This window comes from Staurois parvus, unplaced genomic scaffold, assembly GCF_062004578.1.
Source record: "Staurois parvus isolate SC_StPar_1 unplaced genomic scaffold, SC_StPar_1.0 ptg000081l, whole genome shotgun sequence".
In the NCBI taxonomy this organism is placed as follows: domain Eukaryota; kingdom Metazoa; phylum Chordata; class Amphibia; order Anura; family Ranidae; genus Staurois; species Staurois parvus.
In genome coordinates this window covers 13,501,880-13,525,100 of record NW_028317877.1, presented here as the reverse complement: position 1 = coordinate 13,525,100, position 23,221 = coordinate 13,501,880, and the positions used below count along the sequence as shown (strand labels likewise).

Here is a 23,221-nt window from a genome sequence, read left to right as displayed (position 1 = left end):
TTTTATCAGTGATCACATTTCCTCTGTTCTTAGCAGCATAAGTATCTTAGAGAGCTGGGGGAACAAGAAACAGCAGTATAGCAATCTTCCCTGTGAATGGATGTGCAGGGGGAGTGTCAGCACGGGTCTGATCATTGGAGGAGAGCAGTCCGAGTTCTCAGCACAGCTAGAGAACTGACCATGCTGTGCTCTCATGCCTAGCATGTTCAGTTTTTAATAGGAAAAGCAGAGTGACTGGCAGGAACACCAGCAGACATGTGAATGCAGGAAATTTTCATTTTGTTTCGGATGCATTAGTTCATTGAAGAATTTTGTTTTGTCATGTTCGTTATGTTGAACCAATTAATTTTCAGAATTTGTTTCTTATATTCGTTGGTCAGGGTGGATTTGGAAAATTTTGCAGTTTTTCAAGAAGATTTGATATATTATCGAATCGGATGAACTCAAATCAGGTTTGATATTTTCGATGCTAGTCTAACCCACCAAGGGAAATGGCATGAGCTTATTGACCAATATTGACTGGCGTCATGTGCATTCGAAATTAACAAATAGAACAAAACTCAGATCCATTCGTTATCCGAATCCAAGTTATCGAACGAATTTGAAAATTTAATTAGCTTCCCCATGGTCCCAAAATACTATTGCATCATGTGACATGATTTGAATGAAACCAATGCATTCTTTAATTTCATTACAATGTTTTTCTTATTCCTTGCCATTCCTTTCTGTGTCCACTTTGGAGATTCAGATATATCAGAATCTCCAAAAATGTAAATTTTGTCCAAAAAGATGAATCAAAACACATAGCACATGTCTAAACACCAAGAATTTCACACAGAGGAAGCAATGCAAATAGAACAGGATACATTTTCTTACAGGCACTTGGTACAGCAGGCATACATCAGGAATATGACATTTTGGGTTGACGTATTCTTTAGGAACTTCCTAGGCTTAACTAAGGCAAGCATTTGTGCTCAGGGCCGATACCATTACCGACAAGTGCGGTAAATTCAGGTAGTTTTTACTGCCGCCTTTTTAAGAATTTGTTGATGCCATAGCAATAGATCAATAGATAGACTGTCGGCCAGGAGATTCCTCAGTCAAACTCTAAATGTAGGCAAAAGTGTGGGAATTACAGCTGATGTCTATATTTGGAAGAAAGTTTGTCACTGGGTGGGGGAAGTTTCATGGGGAACTGAGAGACTAGATCCCCATCAGGTAAACTTCAATGTTGGGGGACAGCGCACAGCAGTGGGCGGATTTGAAAGTTGCTATTAGACTGAACTGCAGCTACAGATATGTCCACGTCAAAGCATTGTCAATCAAAAGTAGTGATCCCTTCAAAGCAACAATAGATCCCCCAGCAGCCAGCATCAATAGACCCTCCAGCATACCCCAGCACCCTTTGCCATTACATACATTTAGTGCAGGAGGTGCCGGAACTACGTTCCCACTGAAAAAAATATTTCATGGGGAACTGAGAGATTAGTTCCCCATCAGTTCCACTTCACTGTTGAGTGACAGTGCACAACAGTGGGCGAATTTGAAAGTTGCTATTAGACTGGACCGCAGGTTCGGATCTGCCCACTTCAATGCATTGTCAATCAAAACTGATGAGGAACTAGTCTCTCAGTTCCCCATCAGGCTTTGCCCACCACTAATATAAAACTCCTCAGCCTAGCACCTGTCAGTGTGACAGCCATGTGGCCTAATGTGTACACTTGGGAGTCAGTGTGGACCCTCCTTCCCCAGTGCAGACATGAACAAATTCATGCAACTGTCTGAGACAGGTACATGAACTATGCACAAGCACCAACACTTTTGGTGCTGTGCCCCAATGGAATTCTAAGAGGTGTCTATGACACCCCCTTGTCTACGTCCCACCTTGTCTAAGCAGTTGGCAGCAGAGAGGAGAATAGAAATCCCGCACCTCTCAGTGCAGCTACAGCACTCCCTCACCTCTGCCTCCCCTGGTCCCAGTCTTCAGCAGACTCTGGTAACTGGCTCCACTTCTCCTTTGGTCCTCCTCCAGACCCTGCACTTTAATTTTACAGCTCTGCCCCCAAAGGGGATGCCAGTGATGTTAGGGAGGGTGTGGGATTCTTGACATCTGATGATGGGGTGCTCAGGAGTTCTAGTCTTACAGATACAACCTTTGAGGGCAACCATAATGCTGATATGGCCTGCGATGAAATGGAGTTTGACACCCCTGTACTAACACTACTAAAACTAGGTCTTGTACTGGTTTGGTACAGGACTTGATAATCATTGTAGCCAGGGCTTTTTTCCTCAAAGAACAGGTGCAGGAACTCTTCTTTTGCAAGTCACACCTTGTCTCCGCCCCTACCAACCTCCGAGCACTGTTCCTTGGTTCCACCCTCCTACCCACCTCCCAGTACTGCACTTTTAAAGAATACAGAACCAAGTATCATTTTGTTCTGCTAAGTAATTTGTATGGAATTTGTTAATGATAACAAGAACAGCAGTAAAATAGATCCCCTGCAGCTAGAAACAATAGACACCCCCCAGCAACACTAGATCTCCACAGCAACAATGGATCACCGGCAACAAAATACTCCTCCAGCAACAGTAGACCACTGGCAGCCAGTATAATTAGACCCTTCAGCAGTCAGCAACAATAGACTCCTCCCTGAACAGTAGAACCCTCCCGGCAACAATTGACCCCCCAGCAACATAAGGCCCACCCCTAGTAACAATAGATCCCCCACCAGCAACAATAGTCTTCCCGAGAAACAATAGATCTCCCCCACAAAAACAGATCCCTTCAAGCAACAATAGATCCCCATCAGCCAGCATCAATAGACACCCCAGCACCCTTTGCCATTACATTCAGTGCAGGAAGTGCCAGAACTGCGTTCCCCCGCACTCCACCTGAAAAAAAGCCCTGATTGTAGCACACCACACAACTCTTTTGTTAATTGTTTTTTGGAACATTTATGTATTTACTAGCGCAAATTATTTTTGTGTTGTTCACCACACAACTCTGTTTCTTTTTCTGGTGATAAGATGATAAAAAGGATAGATATTGCCTCATTGGAAATAGATACTAATTAAAACAATAAGTTTTTATAGCTGCTGTTTTGGCAACAGGAAATGTGGCACAAGGAACATGTAAGTACATAAGTATGATGATTTATTCACATGTCAGAAGTATGTTTTTTTTTTCAACAGAAGAGCTAGATACAAGTTAATTATATGACATATTTTGGTTACTGCAGAGGTTATTGCTTGCCTTTAGTTCTTACTGTGTCTAAACTAGTTGGCTTTATACCAGTGGTCTCTAAACCACGACCCTGGGGCCAGATGTTGCCCTTTGCTTGCCTTCATCCGGCCCTTCAGGTATTATTCCTGCCACTAACACCAACGATGGGGCAAATTTCCTGCCACAGACACTAAAAATGGGGCATAATGCCTTTCACTGACACCAAGTATGGGGCATAATTTCTTCCACTGACAACAAATACGGGGCACTATTTCTCCCACGGACACCAACTATTTCTCCTTCTAATACCAAAAATTGGGCATTGTTTATTCCCATTGGGCAAACTCCGACCCCCCCTAAGATCTCAGGGACCATAAACTGGCTCTTTTTTAAAAAAGTTTAGAAACCCCTGCTCTAAAGGTTTGAGTGGCTATTTCTTGAGTGATACAGAATACTAAATGCCTTTAGAACAAGCATACACAGCTTCTCCAACTATGCATTCATTTTATGAAAATGTATCATCCAGGTAGCTGATATTGCTACTTGCATAAATTACTGTGGCGAAAGCCAGTATAGGGTCCCCTGAGCTTTAGGGCCCAATAGCAGTCACATGGTCTGTATGGCTGGAGCCCTTGAATTCCATGACCACAGAGGTCATTTATATTTCTACAATTTCCATTTATTGCTATAATACTGCTACAATTGTACAACAATGTGTAAAGGCTACAGACAAAGATTATTAACAATTATAAATTAAACGATGTAAAGAATGAAGTGTGTTCTCCCCAGCAGCTGCATACTTTTCTTCCTTACATAGAAATTCAGGTTATTTGCAGTACAATGTAATGTAGTAGGAGATATAGATAACTATCAAAGGCTCAGGATGGCTTCATCTACTATATGTTAGGGACTGATAAGGGAAAATCTCTATTTCGAAGTGTCGTTTCATTTTTCATTTTGGCAGACAAAAAATGGATGCGGAATTGAAAAAGTGAGATTGGCAAATTAATGACAGTCACTTAGTGCAAAAGAATGAAAGACAAAAAAACTATTACATGCTGTCAGAAGATCCTAAATGGCAAGAATCGACAAGGGACTGAAGGCTTAGACAAGAAAACAGTAAGGTTAGTGCTATGTAGACATCTGCTATTCAGCTGCAGCTGGTAGCCAAGAATATAAGAAAGAATGGCGCCCCTAAGCAGCTCTTGTTTGTGGTATTTCAATACCAGTGATAATTCTGTAGAGATTATTTCAATTTCTGCTTCTCCCTCGGCGTAAACAGGAAGATTTTTTGCTGGCACGTCAAACATGTAATGGCTTATATTTAGATTCTCTTGTGTGTTAGCATTTTCACATTAGATTAGTTTTGTTGGATAGAGGTTTTTGTACTGATTATTTTTATGTGTCTTGTCTCATTCTGAGTTTATTGTTCTTGGTGTGATCGTAAATCTTATTCATAATGGAAGCATCAGTACTTGTAATTTTTTGTGTAGTGTGTTAGTAAGCAGCTAACATTGATTTTGTGGTCTTAAGAGACAGACTTCATAAGTTAAATAACTTCTAATAAATACCAATAAGATAGGAACACAGATAAAGAGAACATTTCATCTAATATTATCAATTTGGGTGCATTAGTTTGGTCATTATGTAGGGTTATAATGGCATCGGGCACCAAATTTGGAGCAAATTATATTTGCCAGTTCAAAAGGATTTGTCCCATTGTTCTCATTTTTCTATAGGGCTAACTTATAAACTCCTGTGCCCATCTTGCACCCTTATTGAACTTATTGTGAAGCAGGCGTCAGCAGCCAGCAACAGAAGACCTGTAGTGGCATCACAGTGATATTAAAGGCAGTTTAAAAATGAAAAGCATGTCATACTTACCTGCTCTGTGCAGTGTGTTTGCACAAAGCATCCTCTATCCTCCTCATCTTGGGTCCCTGGCTCGCGCTTCTGACAATTTGTTAACATTACTGTAGAGCTTACCCCCCGTAAGAGCCGTAGTATTAATGTCCAGGTCAGGGGCGGACTGACCATTTGGAAACTCGGGCACTGCCCGAGGGCCCGGAGTCAGTAGGGGCCCCATGAGATGCATCTGGTACCTTTTTCATAGGCTTTTTTGAGTTTGGGCAAGGACACAGGGGCCCCATAATCAGTTATTGCCCGGGGGGCCCCATGAGTTGTCAGTCCTCCCCTGGTTCAGGTCTTCCCTAATTTCACCCCACAGCCCGGCACAAGGGAATTTCACAGCCAGGTGCACACACACTTTTGCTCGTTGTCTCCAATGCTCAGTCTAGGGGTTGTTAGTTTTGTTGTTTTATTTTTGGAGAACTTGGATAGGGTTGGGGAATTTAGTAAGATAGTCCATGAATAGAACTAATTACAGTTGAGGACAGAAATTCTTTAAGTACCAGCCTTGAGCAAAGTCCCAATGTCAGAGAGGGGTTTAAAGGACAGTCCTCTTCAGGACACCAGCCAGTGTCCCCTTTTTCGGACCCACGCTGACTATAAAGCACCAGAGGAGTAGCAAAGCAATGGAAATCAGGGCAGAACTAGCACCACTAAAAATTGCAGCTCTCTGTTAAGCAGACAGCCTAATTAGATTTTCCAAACAGTTCTCCTGTTAAGCAGAGGAACCAACTATAATGTACTTATCCTAGCACCTATCTAGGAGGGTGCTACATTACATATGCCTAATATTACATTCAGTCTAGGGATGCACTGATAGTGTTTTTTATCGGCGAGTACGAGTACCAAAACTTTCGGTCAAGTACTCGCTGATACCTTAACTGATACTTTGCGGTGCAATGTGCGTTAATGTACACAAATTGCACGGGAAAGAATAGCATGCGATATGAACACGAATGCGATTCCTGTCCAAATCACATGAGGTTTCCTCACTGCTCCTGTGTGACCCCAGCCTTGTCATAGCCCGTGTTCACACAGGAGCGGTGCAGGAAACCTTCCTGCATTTACCCCATGCTGAGTGTCATTGGTAGGAGAGGAGAGAAAGCTGCGGGGATTTCCTCTCCCTGCAGCGATGACAGTTGGAGCCAGAGGGCATCTGATTGGTCAGTTCCTTTCACAGTAATGTGTTTCAATGGAAGAAACATTTTCCAATTCAACCTCAAGATGTCACTGTGGTATTATACATGCCATATGTCATATATGACAAAAGGTCAAGCTGTGCTTGACCATGGTTACAGCACAATAGACTGACCCAACTGTCAACTGAAACACAACAATAGTATCTATGTTACCCTTATATCCAACGGTATTTGAGAAGCATCCCCTCAAACAAACGCCAAGAAACTTGATGTCTGACTCCAAGACAAGCAGCTTCTTCAATGTACAGTAAAGTCTGAGAAAACAAAATCACATATATATATATATATATATATATATATACACACACATACAGTGTATATGTCCAGGTAGAAGGGTTTTCCATTTTTAGCAAAGGAGTAATGGTGTTGAAACCACTAGATGTATGCAAACCATAGCTGCCCTCTGGCTCAAATTTAGGCATCATGCAGCTCTGGCCTTGCCCACTAGTATGGTAAGTATGATGACTTATACTGTAACACACGCAAACACAGACACACTGGATATGTTGGCAAAAAGTATGATTATGATCTGCATTATTGTACAGTAACTTTTGTGGTTTGATGTTGTTCAGTCAGACATGTGATGTGCATAATCTTTTGACCTCTTAGCTAGCATTCGACATCTCATTTCGTATCTAGGTCATATAAAAGTAAAGAAACAAGGAACATTCTACAAAAGTTACAAAGGGTATCCTGGTGAGCATATTTGATGCATTCACTTCTTATACCTCTTGTGGTTGGCTCAGTTGGCTGTAAATTCATTCCCTTTCATGAACATCTGCAAACAACAGGATATCACATTGAATTCCTTCTGAATTACTATATTAGGCTAATAAAAAAATGTCCTGCTGTATTATAAACAAAATGTATAGTGAATAAAATCTCCAACAAAACAGTGGCCACACTTGGGGGACATTACATACAGAACATAGTGTGACCTATTTAGCACTGCAAAAAACGATAATGACGTGCAAAGCGGCAACCAATCCGGTCTCACTTTTTATCAGTTTAGATCATTCACAATGAAATATAATGGCTTATTTGTTGCTGTGTACCACTGCTCTTTACATTACTTATAGTCTGATAGTTGTTCTCCAAGTGACTAAAATTAAAGTGTATATGTTGCCAAAATAACTGGATAGAGTAGGGAAGGATTAGGATGATTGTTTCTACTGCTGTTCATGTCCCAGCTGTGTAGATTTACTAAAGACAAATAGGCTGTTGATTGTGCAAGGGAATTTTACCTTAGCTTAGGAAACGAGGTGAGGTCCTGTTGCTGCATCTAGTCATATGCAAAAAAAAATACTTTATTTTCCTTGCATGTGATTGGGTGTTCTTTGTGTAGTGCTCTGCTCTGGAGGAGAAGCTGAAAAAAGATGGGTTCTCCCACAATCGTACAGACCCAGTTGCAAGCACACTGACAACACATGCTCAGTCTAGGGCATATCTTTGTGTGGATTTTGTTTGCAGAAACGTGAACAGGATATTTAAAGCGTTACTAAACCTAGGACCCTGCATTTACTATGTCTGGTCTTCCACAGTACAAAGAACATGGAAATGCAATTATATTAGTAAATATAAACTGCTAAATACCTTTTCTCATCAGTAGTTAGAGCAGTCTTGTGACTTCTATCAGTGTCCAGCAGAGCACTGGTTAAAGCTTGTAGGAAGAATTTTCATTCTCCCCTGATTGTCCTATGATGCTGCATAACCCCTGACCCTCTATCTGGACAGTGTTGATTGGCCTTGTGCTGATCACATGCACCCTCCCAAGAAAAAAATACCTCTCTAACAATACACGCGAAACTGATCATGTGCAGCTTGCCCCCAAGGCTCTGTTCTATCAGCAGATGAACTGGGGACAGGAGAAGAAGGGGAGGATCAGAGAAGACGGGATCAAACATCCTTTTTACACAATGCAAAGGAGTAACCCCTTAGGTGTCACAGCGAGTATAACAAGCATGCTTTAGTGCATATACAGACTAATTTTACTGTCCTGTATTTAGTAACACTTTAAGAGTTCAGGGTACTACAAATCACACCAGAAATCAACAGGAGGACAAACTTCTTACAAAGTCCTCTTGAAACAGTCTTGACTGGAGGTAATAAAGAATGACCAGTAATAAAGGTCTATGTCAGAGCAGTCTCAGTCCATCCAGTAACCTCTGGCACTCAATTTCCTCTAGCACATGAGCACCTGAGAGTCCAAGACAAGGTCTTACTCATAATGCCCTAGGACAGCTGTCCAGACCAGACTTCAAGATTAAGCTCTCCAGCAAAAAGAACTTTAGCATTTATTCTCCAGGCCCTCAGCACCTGCTGAGGCCCAACTCTTTTCACACATTAGCTGCCTCTTAGGAGCAGCAGTTCCAGGAGAACTGGAACCATCCCCAGAGAGGGAAAAAGGCCTCCCAAATATTTATAACCTCCCCAGCCACCTTCTGGGCACCCTATTCCCAGGGATTGAGCAGGGTCTAATACATATCCATATATCGGTAATTGACTCTCCTATTCTCTTTTCTGGAAGCTTCCTCCAGAACCAGACAGGAGCAATCAGCAAATCACCTTAGTGAAACATGATCACACCAGAAAAACAGACTCACTAGAGCACTGGGCTGACTCAGGCTCTCAGTCATGTGCTTCAGCTACAAATTAGGCATCTTGGTGGATTCTGACAACGTGGTCTGGATCCTTCCAGAGCTTTGAGTGGTTCTGTGGTGTCAGCTGAAAGAGGGCTTTAGCTGTTCAGCCATATCTCTAGGTCCCTACACACACACAATACCAACAGGTTCTCAAAGAGCAATGCGGCCACTTAACAACATAAGTTGTGATTCAAAAGTTAAAGATAGAAGACAGAAGGGATATTTATAGAGATAGTGTAGATAAGCCTAATAATAGGGAACTAATGTATCACATGACTAATTCCACAGAAAATTATCGATGAGGCGTGTACTCAGACTTGGAATTCAATCAGGGAGACCAGACCTTGTCAAATTTAGTCGGACAACCTCTGCTGTTGTAGGCAACCTTGTACAATGGGAGAACAGAACGTATCAAAGACTTCCACTTCACTTACCATTTGGAGGGGCAGAAGACCACCAATGAATCACAGTCACCTTCCGGGCCTAATTTGCAAACCAAGTAATGTTCTGGTAATTTTTAAGTGGCTCCACAAGACTCAGTAAACAGACATTCAGGTCTAGAGGAATCTGGATATTAGTGACAGATAGAATTACTTGTATAATCTAGGACAAATACATGCTTAATTTTGGATGAGCGTAAAAAGATTGTATGACCGAGTGATCGGCTGAAAATGTAGCCAGTAGTAGTGGTGGATAAATTTAAATTGTATTAGTTTGTCCCCAGCAGAGACTAGTTGTTGGAATATATAGTCCCCCACATCTTCCCAATCATCATTATCAAGACTAGGGATATCTAATGACAACTTTTCTATGCATTTGCCTTGTAAAAAGTTGAGTGGGCCTTAGACAATGCTAAGCTTGCATGAGATACTTCATACTAGATGTGGATAAAGTGACATTGGTCAAATTAAATTGAGAAGCACAACATGAAACAGCTGAAGATAATAAAAAATACCAGCTCGGGAGAGAATATTTAGATTGTAACACTGTAAATGATAATAGTTTGTTGTTAACCAACAAATCTTTTAAAACTTTAATGCCTCTTGTTGTCCATATGGCTGGCTCCAGCAGCTGAAAGAGAAGGGGATTTGGATTGTTCCACAAAGGCATACTTGGAGACCACTGGCCATATTTGGTATTAGAGAGTACATTATACCTATTCCAAGCTTTAATAGTCGCTTTCATAGAGCGGGTTAAGGGGGTATGGGACTCGACAGCCCCTGCAAAGGAGGGATTGTAGTGCCTCATATGAACCCGAAACAGCCACCTCCATTACAACGGAGGCATTGTCTTCATTTACAGTGAGCCAGTTGTGGGCAAGTAAAGGTGACCAGTCAAAAAATATTGAAAAAAAAAATTGGTGCTAGTTCACCAGAGGTCAAGGGCAGTCTCAGAGTGGATAAGCTGTGGTGCAGGGACCCATTATTCTGTATAAATGAAGACATGTACCAGTCTAATTGTTTAAACAGGGACAGTGGAATCCAGATGGGAGCATTCCGCAGGGAGCTGATTTTAACTAAGTGCAGGAGAGGTAAAAAGTTCAAATTTACAAAGTCAGCTACCTTTTTGCTTATTCATATGCCCAAGTAATTTCAGCAACTGATTGGAGAGGCAATGAGCTGTCTCACACTACATCTGATATGGGGTCAAGTGGGAGTATTTACATTTTGCCCTCATTTATTTTTAGTCCACAGAAAGGCAGATTGCAAAAAATATTAGAATCCTGCAGAAATAGGAGCATGCCGTTGGTGTACTACACCATTTTTTCCTCTAGTTTATGAAGTATAAGGCCATATATCGAAGTGTTGAGGGTCACAGTTATAGGATTCATCATTTAATCAAATATGGTGGGCAAGAGAGGACACCCCTGGCAAGTACTTAGTTTCACATGAAAGAGGACAGATTCCTTGTTTTTATGGATGCCTGGGAATGACTGTATAATATATCAATCCATTTCAGGAAGAAATTGCCAAAACCCATTCTCTCCACAACCACACAAATGTAGCCACAGTCTGCTGAATCCAATTTTTTTTCAATATCCACAGGCACAACTACCTTACTGCCTCCATTTGTGTTAGAAGCCTGAATATGAGTAAAGAGCATCTGTTTATGTTGCTGTGAGTGGGCTTTTGGGGAATAAAACTGGTTTGGTCAAAATCCACGAAAGTATCGACCACCTTGGACAGTTTTTTTCACCTCTGTGAGGATTTTTAGATCCATATTGAGTAAGTAAATTAGTCTATGGAATCCACAGCAGAGAGGGATTTTCTCTGGCTTCTTAATAAAAACAACATGCGTCTAATACATGGATTTAGGCAGTGTCCCCAGTTAATGAAACTGCACATAAAAGTCACAGAGAGTAGCTGATCAGCTGCTCTACATACAGTTTATACCCCTCAGGGGGAATACCATCTGAGCAAAGGGTTTTGCCATTGGGAAAGGACAATATTGCAGACTGGACCTTATCCACTGTGAAAGGAACATTCAACAGGGCCTTGCCCTGAGTTGCTAAGGTAGGAATGGGCAGATGTAGTAATTTTTTTCCAAAGTGTTGCCAGGTCATACCAGGGAACGGGTGCACATACATTTTGAAAGAAACCAAGCCAAATATATAGTGCCTCCATAGGATCAGTCAACTCTCCCCTTTTGGGTTTGTAATATAGAAAGTCTATGGACACACACACATCCAGGCTTGGAAGCACACTTGCTTGCTATGGGGGTACTCACAGAAGAGTAGATAGAGCCAGCAGGGGGACCACAGAAGTGGATTGTACAAAGCAGGTAAGTATCAACCTGTTTTTTATTTAAGGCAAAGAACAGTCAGATGTCAGGAAGTTAAGTGCTATTTTACAGGATCAGTTCAAGGCAAAAGGTAGATTTGAATGGGTATTGCTTAGTCACAATCACCATTTCTAGATGTTCCCTATTAGATGGCTAATCTTAATTTTTTAAGTACAAAACAGTTTTATTTTTTCACTTCTGCAACAAATGCATAGATTTGCTCTTTTCTGTTGTGGCATTTTGTGGTATTTCTATACCAGTTTTATCAGCTGCATTTATTTTGTGAACCAAGGGATGACCTACAACCTTAGGTTCTCCTATTGCTAGAAGCATTGCAATTTAAAGTTATCATCTATGCCTAGCTGGGTCAGTTGGGCAGCAGAGAGGAAAAAAATTCATTGCAGTCACAGTGGAATAGAAACTTGACTTCATAGTCTTCCCAGAGGCAAGGAATACAGAGTACTAAGGTGATAAGTGCATCGATGGATGATCTGTCCCTTTTTTTTCTATCAGTGGTGGGTTAGAGAGCACACAAAGGTCCCAGCAGCATACTGAACTATAAAAAGACAACAAAAGAGCAGAACAGCAGTGTAGGATCATCAGAGATGGGCAATTTTCATTGTGCATTCCTTCACTCTGATCATTTTCATGACATCTAAGGACACAGGGACATTAAACAGCTCCCAACACAGGCAGCATTTATCCCTTCCTCTCACATAATGCCATGCAACTGAAGTATAAATCATATTTTCTGGAATCTCTATAATCATAATAGTCTCAAAGTATAAAGGCTGCTGGAAACCTTTCATGCAAGGACAATTGATTATTTTCACAGTATAAGAATACGGAAAAGAAGAGGTTTTTTTTCGTACATTTCTTCAGCGTTACTAAAGTGAACTTAAGGCCAAGCATTTGATATTCTTGTATATCAAATCCTATTTACTAACATCCCGCAAAGTCAGCTTGGCAGAAAAATAGTTTCCCTGAACTCAATTGCAAGTAGGAAATTAAAGGGCGAGTTCTCTGTTTAAAGATGATTGTCCTGTTTGCAGAATAGACCATGAAGATCTATTTTGCAGATCAAATTCCTTCTTATTATCTGTTGTTTGGAAGAACTCTTCATATAGAGAATTGGATTTAGTGCTGTCAGCACGCTTTTGGTAAGGCTGTGCCTAAAATGAGGCAATGTATTTTGTCTCTTGCAGCACTTCTCGTGATTTTCCATTAGCTGTGGAGCCTCAGGTCTAATAAAAGAAATGTTGCTCAATATGAACAAACTGAAGTGTCTATATGAATTCAGCTTTGGCTGCATATTAGAACACTTGTGGGCTCTAAAAGTCCAATTTTCCAATATCAATGAGTACAGCACTATGTTCCTTTGCAAGCATTCATTCCTTCGTAAGGATCATTTTGTCCATTGGTGCTGAGCTACAGTTACCAGATTTTCTAAATTAAATCTGGAGACTCCCTATTGACCACATCCACTTTACCCACACCCATAAAACTGTACCCCCATTTGTAGCCACACCAACAAAATCATGGCCCTATTTTTAAAAATAAATAAATATATGTCAAACAAGAGGTACCAAGATATGCATGCAGAGTTAGGACAGATGCCTTGACAGTATCAAGAAGAAAAAGCTGCACATTGGCCATAAAGTGGTTGCTACTTTACCGTGTATGGCTTGTAGTGTGGCAATACAGAAAGATCACCTGAATGCAGTGCCCTTTTTTAAGGAGATAAGCTAGCAAGGCTCTATTAACTATTGAAAAAGGAGGATTTGAAAAAAAAACTTTGAAAAATAAAATAATATTTATGCCACTGTAAAAGCATAAACTTATCCTACCTTTTTAGCTTCAGTAAGAAGCATGGTATTCACTTTCATTCACAGTGCAGATATCTGGCAGTAAGTAACGAAGAGGTCAATATATAATGCAGATTACAGGAGTCAGTAATGCAGAGTTCAAAGATCAATAGTATGTAAAGAAGAGTGCAGGGATCAGCAGTAGGTAACGCAGAGTTCAGAGGTCAGTATCATGTACTGAGGGCACTGTTCAAAAGTAAATAACACAGAGTTCAGAGGTCAGCAATATGTAGCGCAGAGTGCAGGGGTCAGAAGTGTAGTGCAGAGTGCAGGGGTCAGGAGTAAGTAATGCAGAGTTCAGGGGTCAGCAGTATGGAGTGCAGAGTGCAGGGGGCAGGAGTAAGTAATGCAGAGTTCAGGGGTCAGCAGTATGGAGTGCAGGGGGCAGGAGTGAGTAATGTAGACTTCAGAGGTCAGGATTTGTAATGCAAAGGGCAGGGGTCCAAAGTAATTAATTCAGCAGAGTTCAGAAGTCAGTTGTGAGTAATGCAGACTTCAGAGCTCAAGAGTAAGTAACACAGAATGCAGGGGTCAGTAGCAAATAAAGCAGAGCTCAAAGCTCAAAGTAATTGGTAACTTTGAAGGCAGGAGTCACAAATGTACATACAATGTAAGTATGTAAGTGTGTCACGTGATGTTAGTGTGTCTTCCCCTCACCTCCTCAGGCCCCACTGCTTGGTGTTGGCAGCTGATGCCAGTGGTCAGCGATTGGCAGACAATAAATGAGTAGGGTGCACACAGCGAGCAGATACCCCTGCCCTAAGCCACTTTCTTTATCCAGTGTCACATTTCTGAGCTCAGGAGCCACTTCTGCACCATGTAACAGATCACCCCAACAAAGGCAGTTTACTGCACCTGACATTTTATATAGATTAAAGTCAAAATTTAACTTGCAATGTAAACATACACACATTATTGCAATGTTCGTGACACATATGGCAGAGGAGCACCAGGGTGTAAATCGTGTTCATAGCCAAGGGTTTTTCCTGTTTTTCCAGATGTGTAAAGTGTACATAGACTACACAGAGGGAAGAGTTCCTTTCAAGTGTATTTCCACTTGTGCAGCCAAATTGACTAAGGGACATCCTTAATAGAAATCTGACATCATCATTTTTTAATGTGCTAACATCTCAACCTGGAATTTGCTACCACTCTAAAGCATACGCCCCTCCCTACTCTCAATTTGAGCCACAAAACTTGGCTCCATATGAAACTAATTTTGAAATGTCAGGGTAATGATTATACTCCACCCTTCCCCATGGAAGAATAAATCTCTACCTCAATTAATAAAAATTGGAGATTCAGAATTGTAGAAAAATATGGTATTACCTACCAATCGCAATTATGCCTTACTGGTACACTCACATTTTTCTAGTGACTTCGAACTGTTTTCTCTCCCACGATTTATGGTTTTTACATATTTTCAACTGCATCATGCTCTTACTAGACACGGAAAGCGCACTGAACTTACAATATACAAAATGGACTTGATCTTACTCATAGCTGGATCTTTCTGTAAGAAGGCGTTAACATCCAAAATATATCATGTTTAATATCTAATTACTTGTCAGAACTTACTCCCTTTAACATTAGCCTTTAATTAAAAATACATTTAAGACCTGGGAACCTACCCTTATAGATAAGCAGTGGCTTGAGGCCCTGCAAACAATCCCTTAGATGTCAATATCCTTGAGTTGTAATAGTTATTCCTGCTTTACAGAATATATTGGACCCCTTAAATAATGTACTGTATCTCCCACAGAGACTCACTATTATGCCCCAGGTACATCTGAGGACAGAAGGATCTTAACTATATGTTCTGGTGGTGATCAAAATGAGGTTGCTACTGGCAAGATGTGTTTGATGCTATTAATCAAACATTCCATCATCAATGTTCCCCTGAGCCAAACATAGGTACAATACTATTACAACACTGGTTATCCCCCAACCCCCTACAACATGTGGCTGGATAGATAGAATTCCATCCCACACTTAAAAAGCTTAACTTACACTCCCAGGGGGAGCTCTCAAAAATTTGGGAAGATATGGAAGGTTTTGTGACTCTTCCCTTGCACCTTCAGCTTTGGCTATGAATGGACTATGAATGGACACAGCCCTTATAGTCGATAAATGGTATATTCTAGTCAGCCTTACATATCTGTTTTAATATTCTACACACTCAGGAAAATAATGACAGCACAACTCACTGTTCTTTTATTATTGAAGAGTTTACTATTATAAGTATTGTTTGTTTTCAACTATCATAATTCAATCGTGGTCCACCATTGTGCCTCTCAGTAAATGGGTCCTGAGCAATGGAGCAAGTGCATATAGTGAGAAAATGGTTCCAAGATGGTAGAGGAGACAAGAAGTGCTGAGATGTAAAAATGATGAAAATAAACTTTTTGGGGGGAAAATAGCAATTTTTTATGTTACACTGTGCTTTAGCAAACTAAAGGGTTTATTTACTAAAGCTGGAGAGTGCAAAATCAGGCTCATTTCTACAAAGAAACCAATCAGCTTCTAACGTCAGCTTGTTAAATTAAGCTTTTGCCATAAAACCTGGAACCTGATTGGTTGCTATGTATAGGTGAGCTTGATTTTGCACTCTCCAACTTTAGTAAAACCTCTAAAAATCATCCGGTAAGGGTATAAAGCTGCTTTAAAGCTGATTTTTAGACACATATTTAAGTTTTTACTAGATAATTGTAGGATTAGAACCTCTTGAAGGCTTTTATAACTGTTTGTGTCCTCTTTCTTCTGTGGTCATCAAGACCAGATGTAAGTGGGAATCTCTCCAATGGGATCACAAGTAGCAATTTAAAATGTTCTATTTTTTGAAAAGTGGGGAAGGGTTGGAAGCACTGTCCTGCCTGTGCAGTGCCAGAGGCTGTGTGAGAATAATAGTTTACTGAAAAAGTAACTTTAGCTTTTAGCTTAATAAACATTCTGATTTTATTTGTATTTTCATACCCAATGATACATGTTACAGCCATGTCATAAATTAGGTTTATTCATTATGTCTTGAATATGTAGAACGTGAACAGGTTTCAGTGTCATAGTCCATATGCTGTATCTCTATATGTTCATTGTTATTGTGTATAGATCTAGGATCAAACTCTTATTTATTGTTAATTGCTAATTATAAAGGACAGGAATTGTGTAAGTTTTCACAATTGTTGGAGTAATTATTATATATCTATACATTGTTATGTCTAAGTTAAAACTGTTTTCTGTCCTTTCAGGCTATGTACATGTTCTATGCTCTCGCCATTGTATGCGATGACTTCTTTGTCCCATCCTTGGAGAAGATTTGTGAAGTAAGTGTGCACTGTGAGACTATTTATAATTGGAATATACTTTCTTTTCCTGTTGTCAGAAGGCTGAATGTAATAATTGATTGATGGATACATCAATAAAACCCCATGCAAACAGGATGTATTTTGTCCTCCCACTGGATGCCTATGCTACAGAGGAGGAAAATGCAGCATTAAAAATGCACCTAAAGCTGCATTTTCCAAGCGTATTTAGGTGTGTCAAGTACTTGGGCATTCATTCATTCCATTGGCTGGAATATTAATATATTCTGGCCAATGGAATGAATGAATGGTCAAGTGCTTGACATGCCAAACACTAAAGTGTGTTTAGACTAATTTACACAAGTCAAGCATATTTTGACACTGGAATGCTCCCCTCCTGAACGTGCTGGCCCTGGGTTTTTTTTACCTCTAAACGCCCCTACCTCTAAATGCCTGTAAACCCTATTTGTGCAAGGACACAAAAGCTAAGATTGAGGGGCATTTGGAGGTAGAAAAAAAAACGCCTCTAAAGGTGGTGTTTAACATGTCCCGTGTGCATGAGGCCTTAGATGTATCAACCAATTATTTGGATGTCTCTTGTTAATAACAAGTAAAATATAATATGTGCAGCCATCTTGGTAGTCTAATCAATCATTTTCACATGGTTACTAATATATCTTGCACCTGTGGTAACTGAACTGAAGGCTAAAACACTGCTCATTTAGGGGTATGGGACTTAATTTCCATATGGCAATGTTTACATTCAGGTAGACCTTTTGAATTCAAGTGAATGCCTATCTGTGATGTAAATATCTTTCCTCACAAGCATACTCATTTACTTTAAATTAAACCAGTCCAGCCTTTGGATGCCTGTTCTGGGATTTTATTGCAGAACTTTAGAAAGGCAAAGGAACAGACAGAATGCCTAAAAACTGCATCAGTTTCTCACTGCTAATAGTCTCTGGATATGGATGATCAGTCTTCCTCACACTGATCCTCACTCCCACCTGCCTGGAGTAACTTCAAGCAAAGCAAAGATTCCTATGCATTCTTAATGTTTGATTTTGACTATAGCTTCAGACCCATGGAAGTTCTAGTATTACTCCAGTGCTCCCATATTGAAGCACAAGACCTATAAGTATCTTGAGTTAGTCCTCAGCATCAACAAAATCTTCTCAGCTTCCCATTTTTGGGCCATGAGGAGAGAGGGTTAGACTGAGCAGGGTGTCTACACTGGGAAGATTTTCCCTCATTTGCTATCCCGGTAATTAATGTCACTGGAACAGTAAGTTAAAGGAATCCCCCCAGTGAGTATACATATAGGACATTATTTACCTTAAATAGGTCCTTCACATAACAAAAATGCAATAGGATGGTGCTTTTCATGTCCCTGTTGGAAAGATGTCTCCTCACTTACTGTCTTGGTGACCACTGTGCTGAGGATAAGAAGTGAGTATAATAATTCCTAAAGGAACAAAGGCTGCAATGAAAACATTATAGGTGTTTTATTCCTCTTCACTGTATTCAAAACAAAAAAGGATGGGCTGAGGTTCTATGGACATATTGTGGTACTGTAATTAAAGCTGGATTCTGCAACAGATAAGTTGGCTTTGGGTTAAAACTGCCTAAAGATAGAGATGCTCAAGACACCAAAATGAAGTGAACACAAAGGCTTTTAGTCAATTTTAGAGAATAGCATAACAAAGCTTATTTTGTTAAAAGGTTACAGTGGGAGAGATTGCAAGTATGAACTGTTGCATGAACTAATGTGCATTCACTTGATCTATTATAACATAAATGTGTACATGTGTAAACATGTTTATCTGTATCCTGCAGAGGCTACAACTCAGTGAAGATGTGGCAGGAGCTACTTTCATGGCTGCTGGCAGTTCTGCACCAGAGCTCTTTACATCTGTCATAGGTATGATATCATATAATAATGCTTGTGTTACAGATAAAGCCATTCATTCATTAGCTCATGTATCTATATTCAAGGACAGAGTTATCTTCTGTAGTTCCCCAATTCATGTAAACACAAGTCTGTTTAGTGGTAAATGAACTCAGTGTATTGCTGCGAGTTAGAATAAATGGTAGTTTGAAGATAAATTAACACACAGAAGGTAGGTTCAGACACAGTCTGCTAGACAGTATAATCAGTATGCCGAGGTACGTAGCTTAGAACAGAGTTCTGTACTCATGAATCTGAAAAGTCAGCAACAAACAGTGCATATAAGTATTACCTGCAATATGAATAATAATAATAACTCTAGTCTAGAGTGCACTGTAGGAGAATGGCTAGGATATGGTGCAATGTCCCCTGAGCTCTTAGCATTAGCAATAGGTAAAAGTCTCTGTGTAGCAGCTGTAAAGGGGCAGTCTTTAGTCCTAATTCTTCAGCCAGCTAGTGTTGGGGCCCAGTTATACAACTGGTGCACATGAGAATAGCCTCAGTCAAGCCTGCAGGCAACAATAAGGCTAATAGATAGCTGTATGGGCAGTTCCTAAAGGGCTCAGTCTCTCTAGCAGCAGATTGTACATCCCCACCGCAGCAGCTCACCAGTCCCAGTGATATTGCAGCTCACCATCCGGTCACACACAGAGATTAGTCTACCCTCTGGCTGTTGGCACATCTGGACTTAGCACTCTGGATCTTACTCAGGCCGTCATTATGCAGCAGTGATGGTGCACACTAGACAAAAATGTGCACTCTCCAGCTTCCTTCATGGCAAAAAAAGGAAGCTGTGTCCTCTACAGCCTGAGAAAATGCAGCTATTTTCCCTCCTCTTAGCAGTCTCCCTATGGGACATGCAATTCAATGGTTAATAGAAGTCCACATTATGGCTCCCTTTCTGAACTTCATTTCCCACATTCCACTGCAGCCAGCATAGAAGTCTATGGAGCTCCTTCACCTCCTGGCTCCCCTTGCTGAGGGAGGCAGACAGTGAGATGAATCAACATATCTGTTCAATGATAGTTTAAAGAGCTGCTGCAAACTGTCGTAACTTGTTCATCATAGCCAAGTACCTGGCTTCATCAGTGACAAGAGTTTCACCAGACAGAAAGTGAGTGAAAATCTGTAAGAGCACAGACAAAAATAAAAAGATGTCAAGGGTTCCAGTCCTTTTCCTAGTCTACTAAAAATGATTTTATCTTTATTTCTGTCAGAAATCTTCTCTCACTTTCTGTCTGGGGAATATAAATTAAATCTTGGTGAGGAAGCTGCAGATTACACTAAAAATACAATATAGGTTCTAACCCTTCCCCACGCTATACAAAGGTAAAAAAAAAAAAGTTTAGTTAAACAAGAGGGGCAAGCTTCTAGACACGCAGATAAATACATACCACATGGATTAGTGCTGTCTGGCAGGGGCCTGATCTTTTTCTGCTGCAGTTTCACTTTCAGTTACAAGTCTCTTCCACACCCCTTGCTTGAGATTGGATAGTGAAAAAAACAGTACACTAAAGATGGCCACACATTTATAGAAATTTGAGCGGATCAGCTGGAGTCGTCTGAATATTGATCCATATACAGGTGAAACTCGAAAAATTAGAATATCGTGCAAAAGTTCATTTATTTCAGTAATGCAACTTAAAAGGTAAAGCTAATATATGAGATAGACTCATTACATGCAAAGCAAGATAGTTCAAGCCATGATTTGTCATCATTGTGATGATTATGGCTTACAGCTCATGAAAACCCCAAATCCACAATCTCAGAAAATTTGAATATTGTGAAAAGGTGCAATATTCTAGGCTCAAAGTGTCCCATTTTGATCAGCTAATTAAGCAATAACACCTGCAAAGGGTTCCTGATCCTTTAAATGATCTTTCAGTCTGGTTCAGTAGGAATCACAATCATGGGAAAGACTGCTGATCTGACAGTTGTGCAGCAAACCATTATTGACACCCTCCATAAGGAGGGAAAGCCTCAAAAGGTAATTGCAAAAGAAGTTGGATGTTCCCAAAGTGCTGTATCAAAGCACATTAATAGAAAATTATGTGGAAGGGAAAAGTGTGGAGGAAAAAGGTGCACAAGCAGCAGGGATGACCACAGCCTGGAGAAGATGGTCAGGAAAAGGCCATTCAAAAGTGTTGGGGACTTTCACAAGGAGTGGACTGAGGCTGGAGTCAGTGCATCAAGAGCCACCACACACAGACGGATCCTGGACATGGGCTTCAAATGTCATATTCCTCTTGTCAAGCCGCTCCTGAACAACAAACAACATCAGAAGCGTCTTACCTGGGCTAAAGAAAAACAGACCTGGTCTGTTGCTCAGTGGTCCAAAGTCCTCTTTTCTGATGAGAGCAACTTTTGCATCTCATTTGGAAACCAAGGACCCAGAGTATGGAGGAAGAATGGAGAGGCACACACTGCAAGATGCTTGAAGTCCAGTGTGAAGTTTCCACAGTCTGTGTTGATTTGGGGAGCCATGTCATCTGCTGGTGTTGGTCCACTGTGCTTCATTAAGTCCAGGGTCAACGCAGCCGTCTACCATGAGATTTTGGAGCACTTCATGCTGCCTTCCACAGACGAGCTTTATGGGGAGCTGTAAGCCATAATCATCACAATTATGACAAATCACGGCTTGAACTATCTTGCTTTGCATGTAATGAGTCTATCTCATATATTAGTTTCACCTTTTAAGTTGCATTACAGAAAAAAAAGAACTTTTGCACGATATTCTAATTTTTCGAGTTTCACCTGTATGGCCATTCCCATTCATGAGAAGTCAGTCTATCAACTGATATCTAATGAATGGGACTGCTGGAAATGTTTTTAATCAGTTTTATCAGTGTTGCAGCCAATAGGCTGTGGCACTGATCAGTGTATTTTGACAGCAGGCGGGGGGGGGGGGGGTGATTGATGCGAGAATCCTCCCCGCTGTGTCTTTGTATTCTAACAGTGCTGAGGATTCTTGCATCCACACCGAATGTGTAGATGTGGAAATAAGGTTAGTTTTTTTCATTGAGCTGGCTGGCCGAATAAAAAAATTGACCCATGCCTGGGCAACTTAATGAACTCATCTCTCTGTCACTTTGATTTCATCTCCTATTAGCATGTTTTTGCACTGCAACATACCTGATTGGCTCCTTGTGCTACTCTGAGTTCTTCTATACAGTAGACTGAAGGAGACTGTCCAATTCAGGCACTTTCTAGCATTAAAAAAGCATATTAATGTTACATGCACTTGTCTACAGTATATAAAAATACAGCAACTAGTACACAGGATCTTGATAGCAGAAACTGGAAGCAAGATCCTGTGTAAAAAGTTATCTGTATGCTGTACGCATGTAAGATTTGAGCAACGTTTACATACAGTTTTGCTCAAAAGTTTGCATACCCTTGAAGAATTAGTAATACAATATACAGTATGGACCATTTTTAAAGAAAACACAAGTGAGCAGGCAAAACACATTTCCTATATGTCTTATGGGATTCATATTCCACTGTAGGTCGTAACAGAATAGCACAATCATAAAACAAAACATGACAACATGTAAACAAACAAAATGACCCCTATTCAAAAGTCTGCATACCCTTAGTTCTTATTACTGTATTGCCCCCTTTAGCCTCAATGACACTGTACATGCTTTTGTAATAGTTATCTATGAGGCCCTGAATTCTTTCAGGTGGTACAGCTGCCCGATTGTCTTGGCAAAATGCCTCCAGGTCATGCAAAGTCTAGTTTTCTTGCATGAACCTCATGTTTGAGATCTCCCCAGAGTGGCTCAATGATATTAAGGTCAGAAGACTGTGATGGCCATTCAAGAACCTTTACCTTTTTCTGCTGTAGCCACTGGAGGGTCAACTTTGTCTTGTTCTTAGAGTCATTGTTATGCTAAAAATTCCAAGAGTATCCCATGCGCAGCTTTCCTGTGGAAGAATGTAAATTGTCTGCCAGTATTTTCTGACAGCATGCTGCATTCATCTTGCCATCAATTTTCACAAGATTCCTCATGCCTTTAGAGCTCACACACCAATAGAAAGCATCAGTGAGCCACCATGCTTCACAGTGGGGATGATATTCTTATTGCCAAAGGCCTTGCGGACCCCTCTCCAAACATAGCGCTTATGGTTGTAACCATAAAGCTTTTTTTTGGGCTTGTCACTAAAGATTGCAGTGTGCCAGAAGCTGTAAGGCATGTCAAGGTGTTGTCGGGCATATTGTAACTGGGCTTTTTTGTGAATATTGGCACAGTAAAGTCTTCTTTTTATAAACTTGACCACACAGCTCATTTTTGTTCAAGTATCGTCGTATTGTGCTCCTTGAAACAACCAGACCGTCTTTTTCCAGAGCAGCCC

General features: G+C 40.6%; 1 protein-coding gene across 1 annotated transcript in view; it reads left to right on the top strand.

The window, feature by feature from the left end:
• The window catches only part of SLC24A3 (solute carrier family 24 member 3), a 526,682-nt gene that overhangs the window by 385,430 nt on the left and 118,031 nt on the right, over window positions 1-23,221 (top strand). Inside the window, exons 4-5 of the mRNA XM_089669796.1 lie at window positions 16,864-16,938; window positions 18,754-18,838. Coding sequence (XP_089525922.1) covers window positions 16,864-16,938; window positions 18,754-18,838 — 160 coding nt within the window. The remainder of the gene's footprint in view (window positions 1-16,863; window positions 16,939-18,753; window positions 18,839-23,221) is intronic.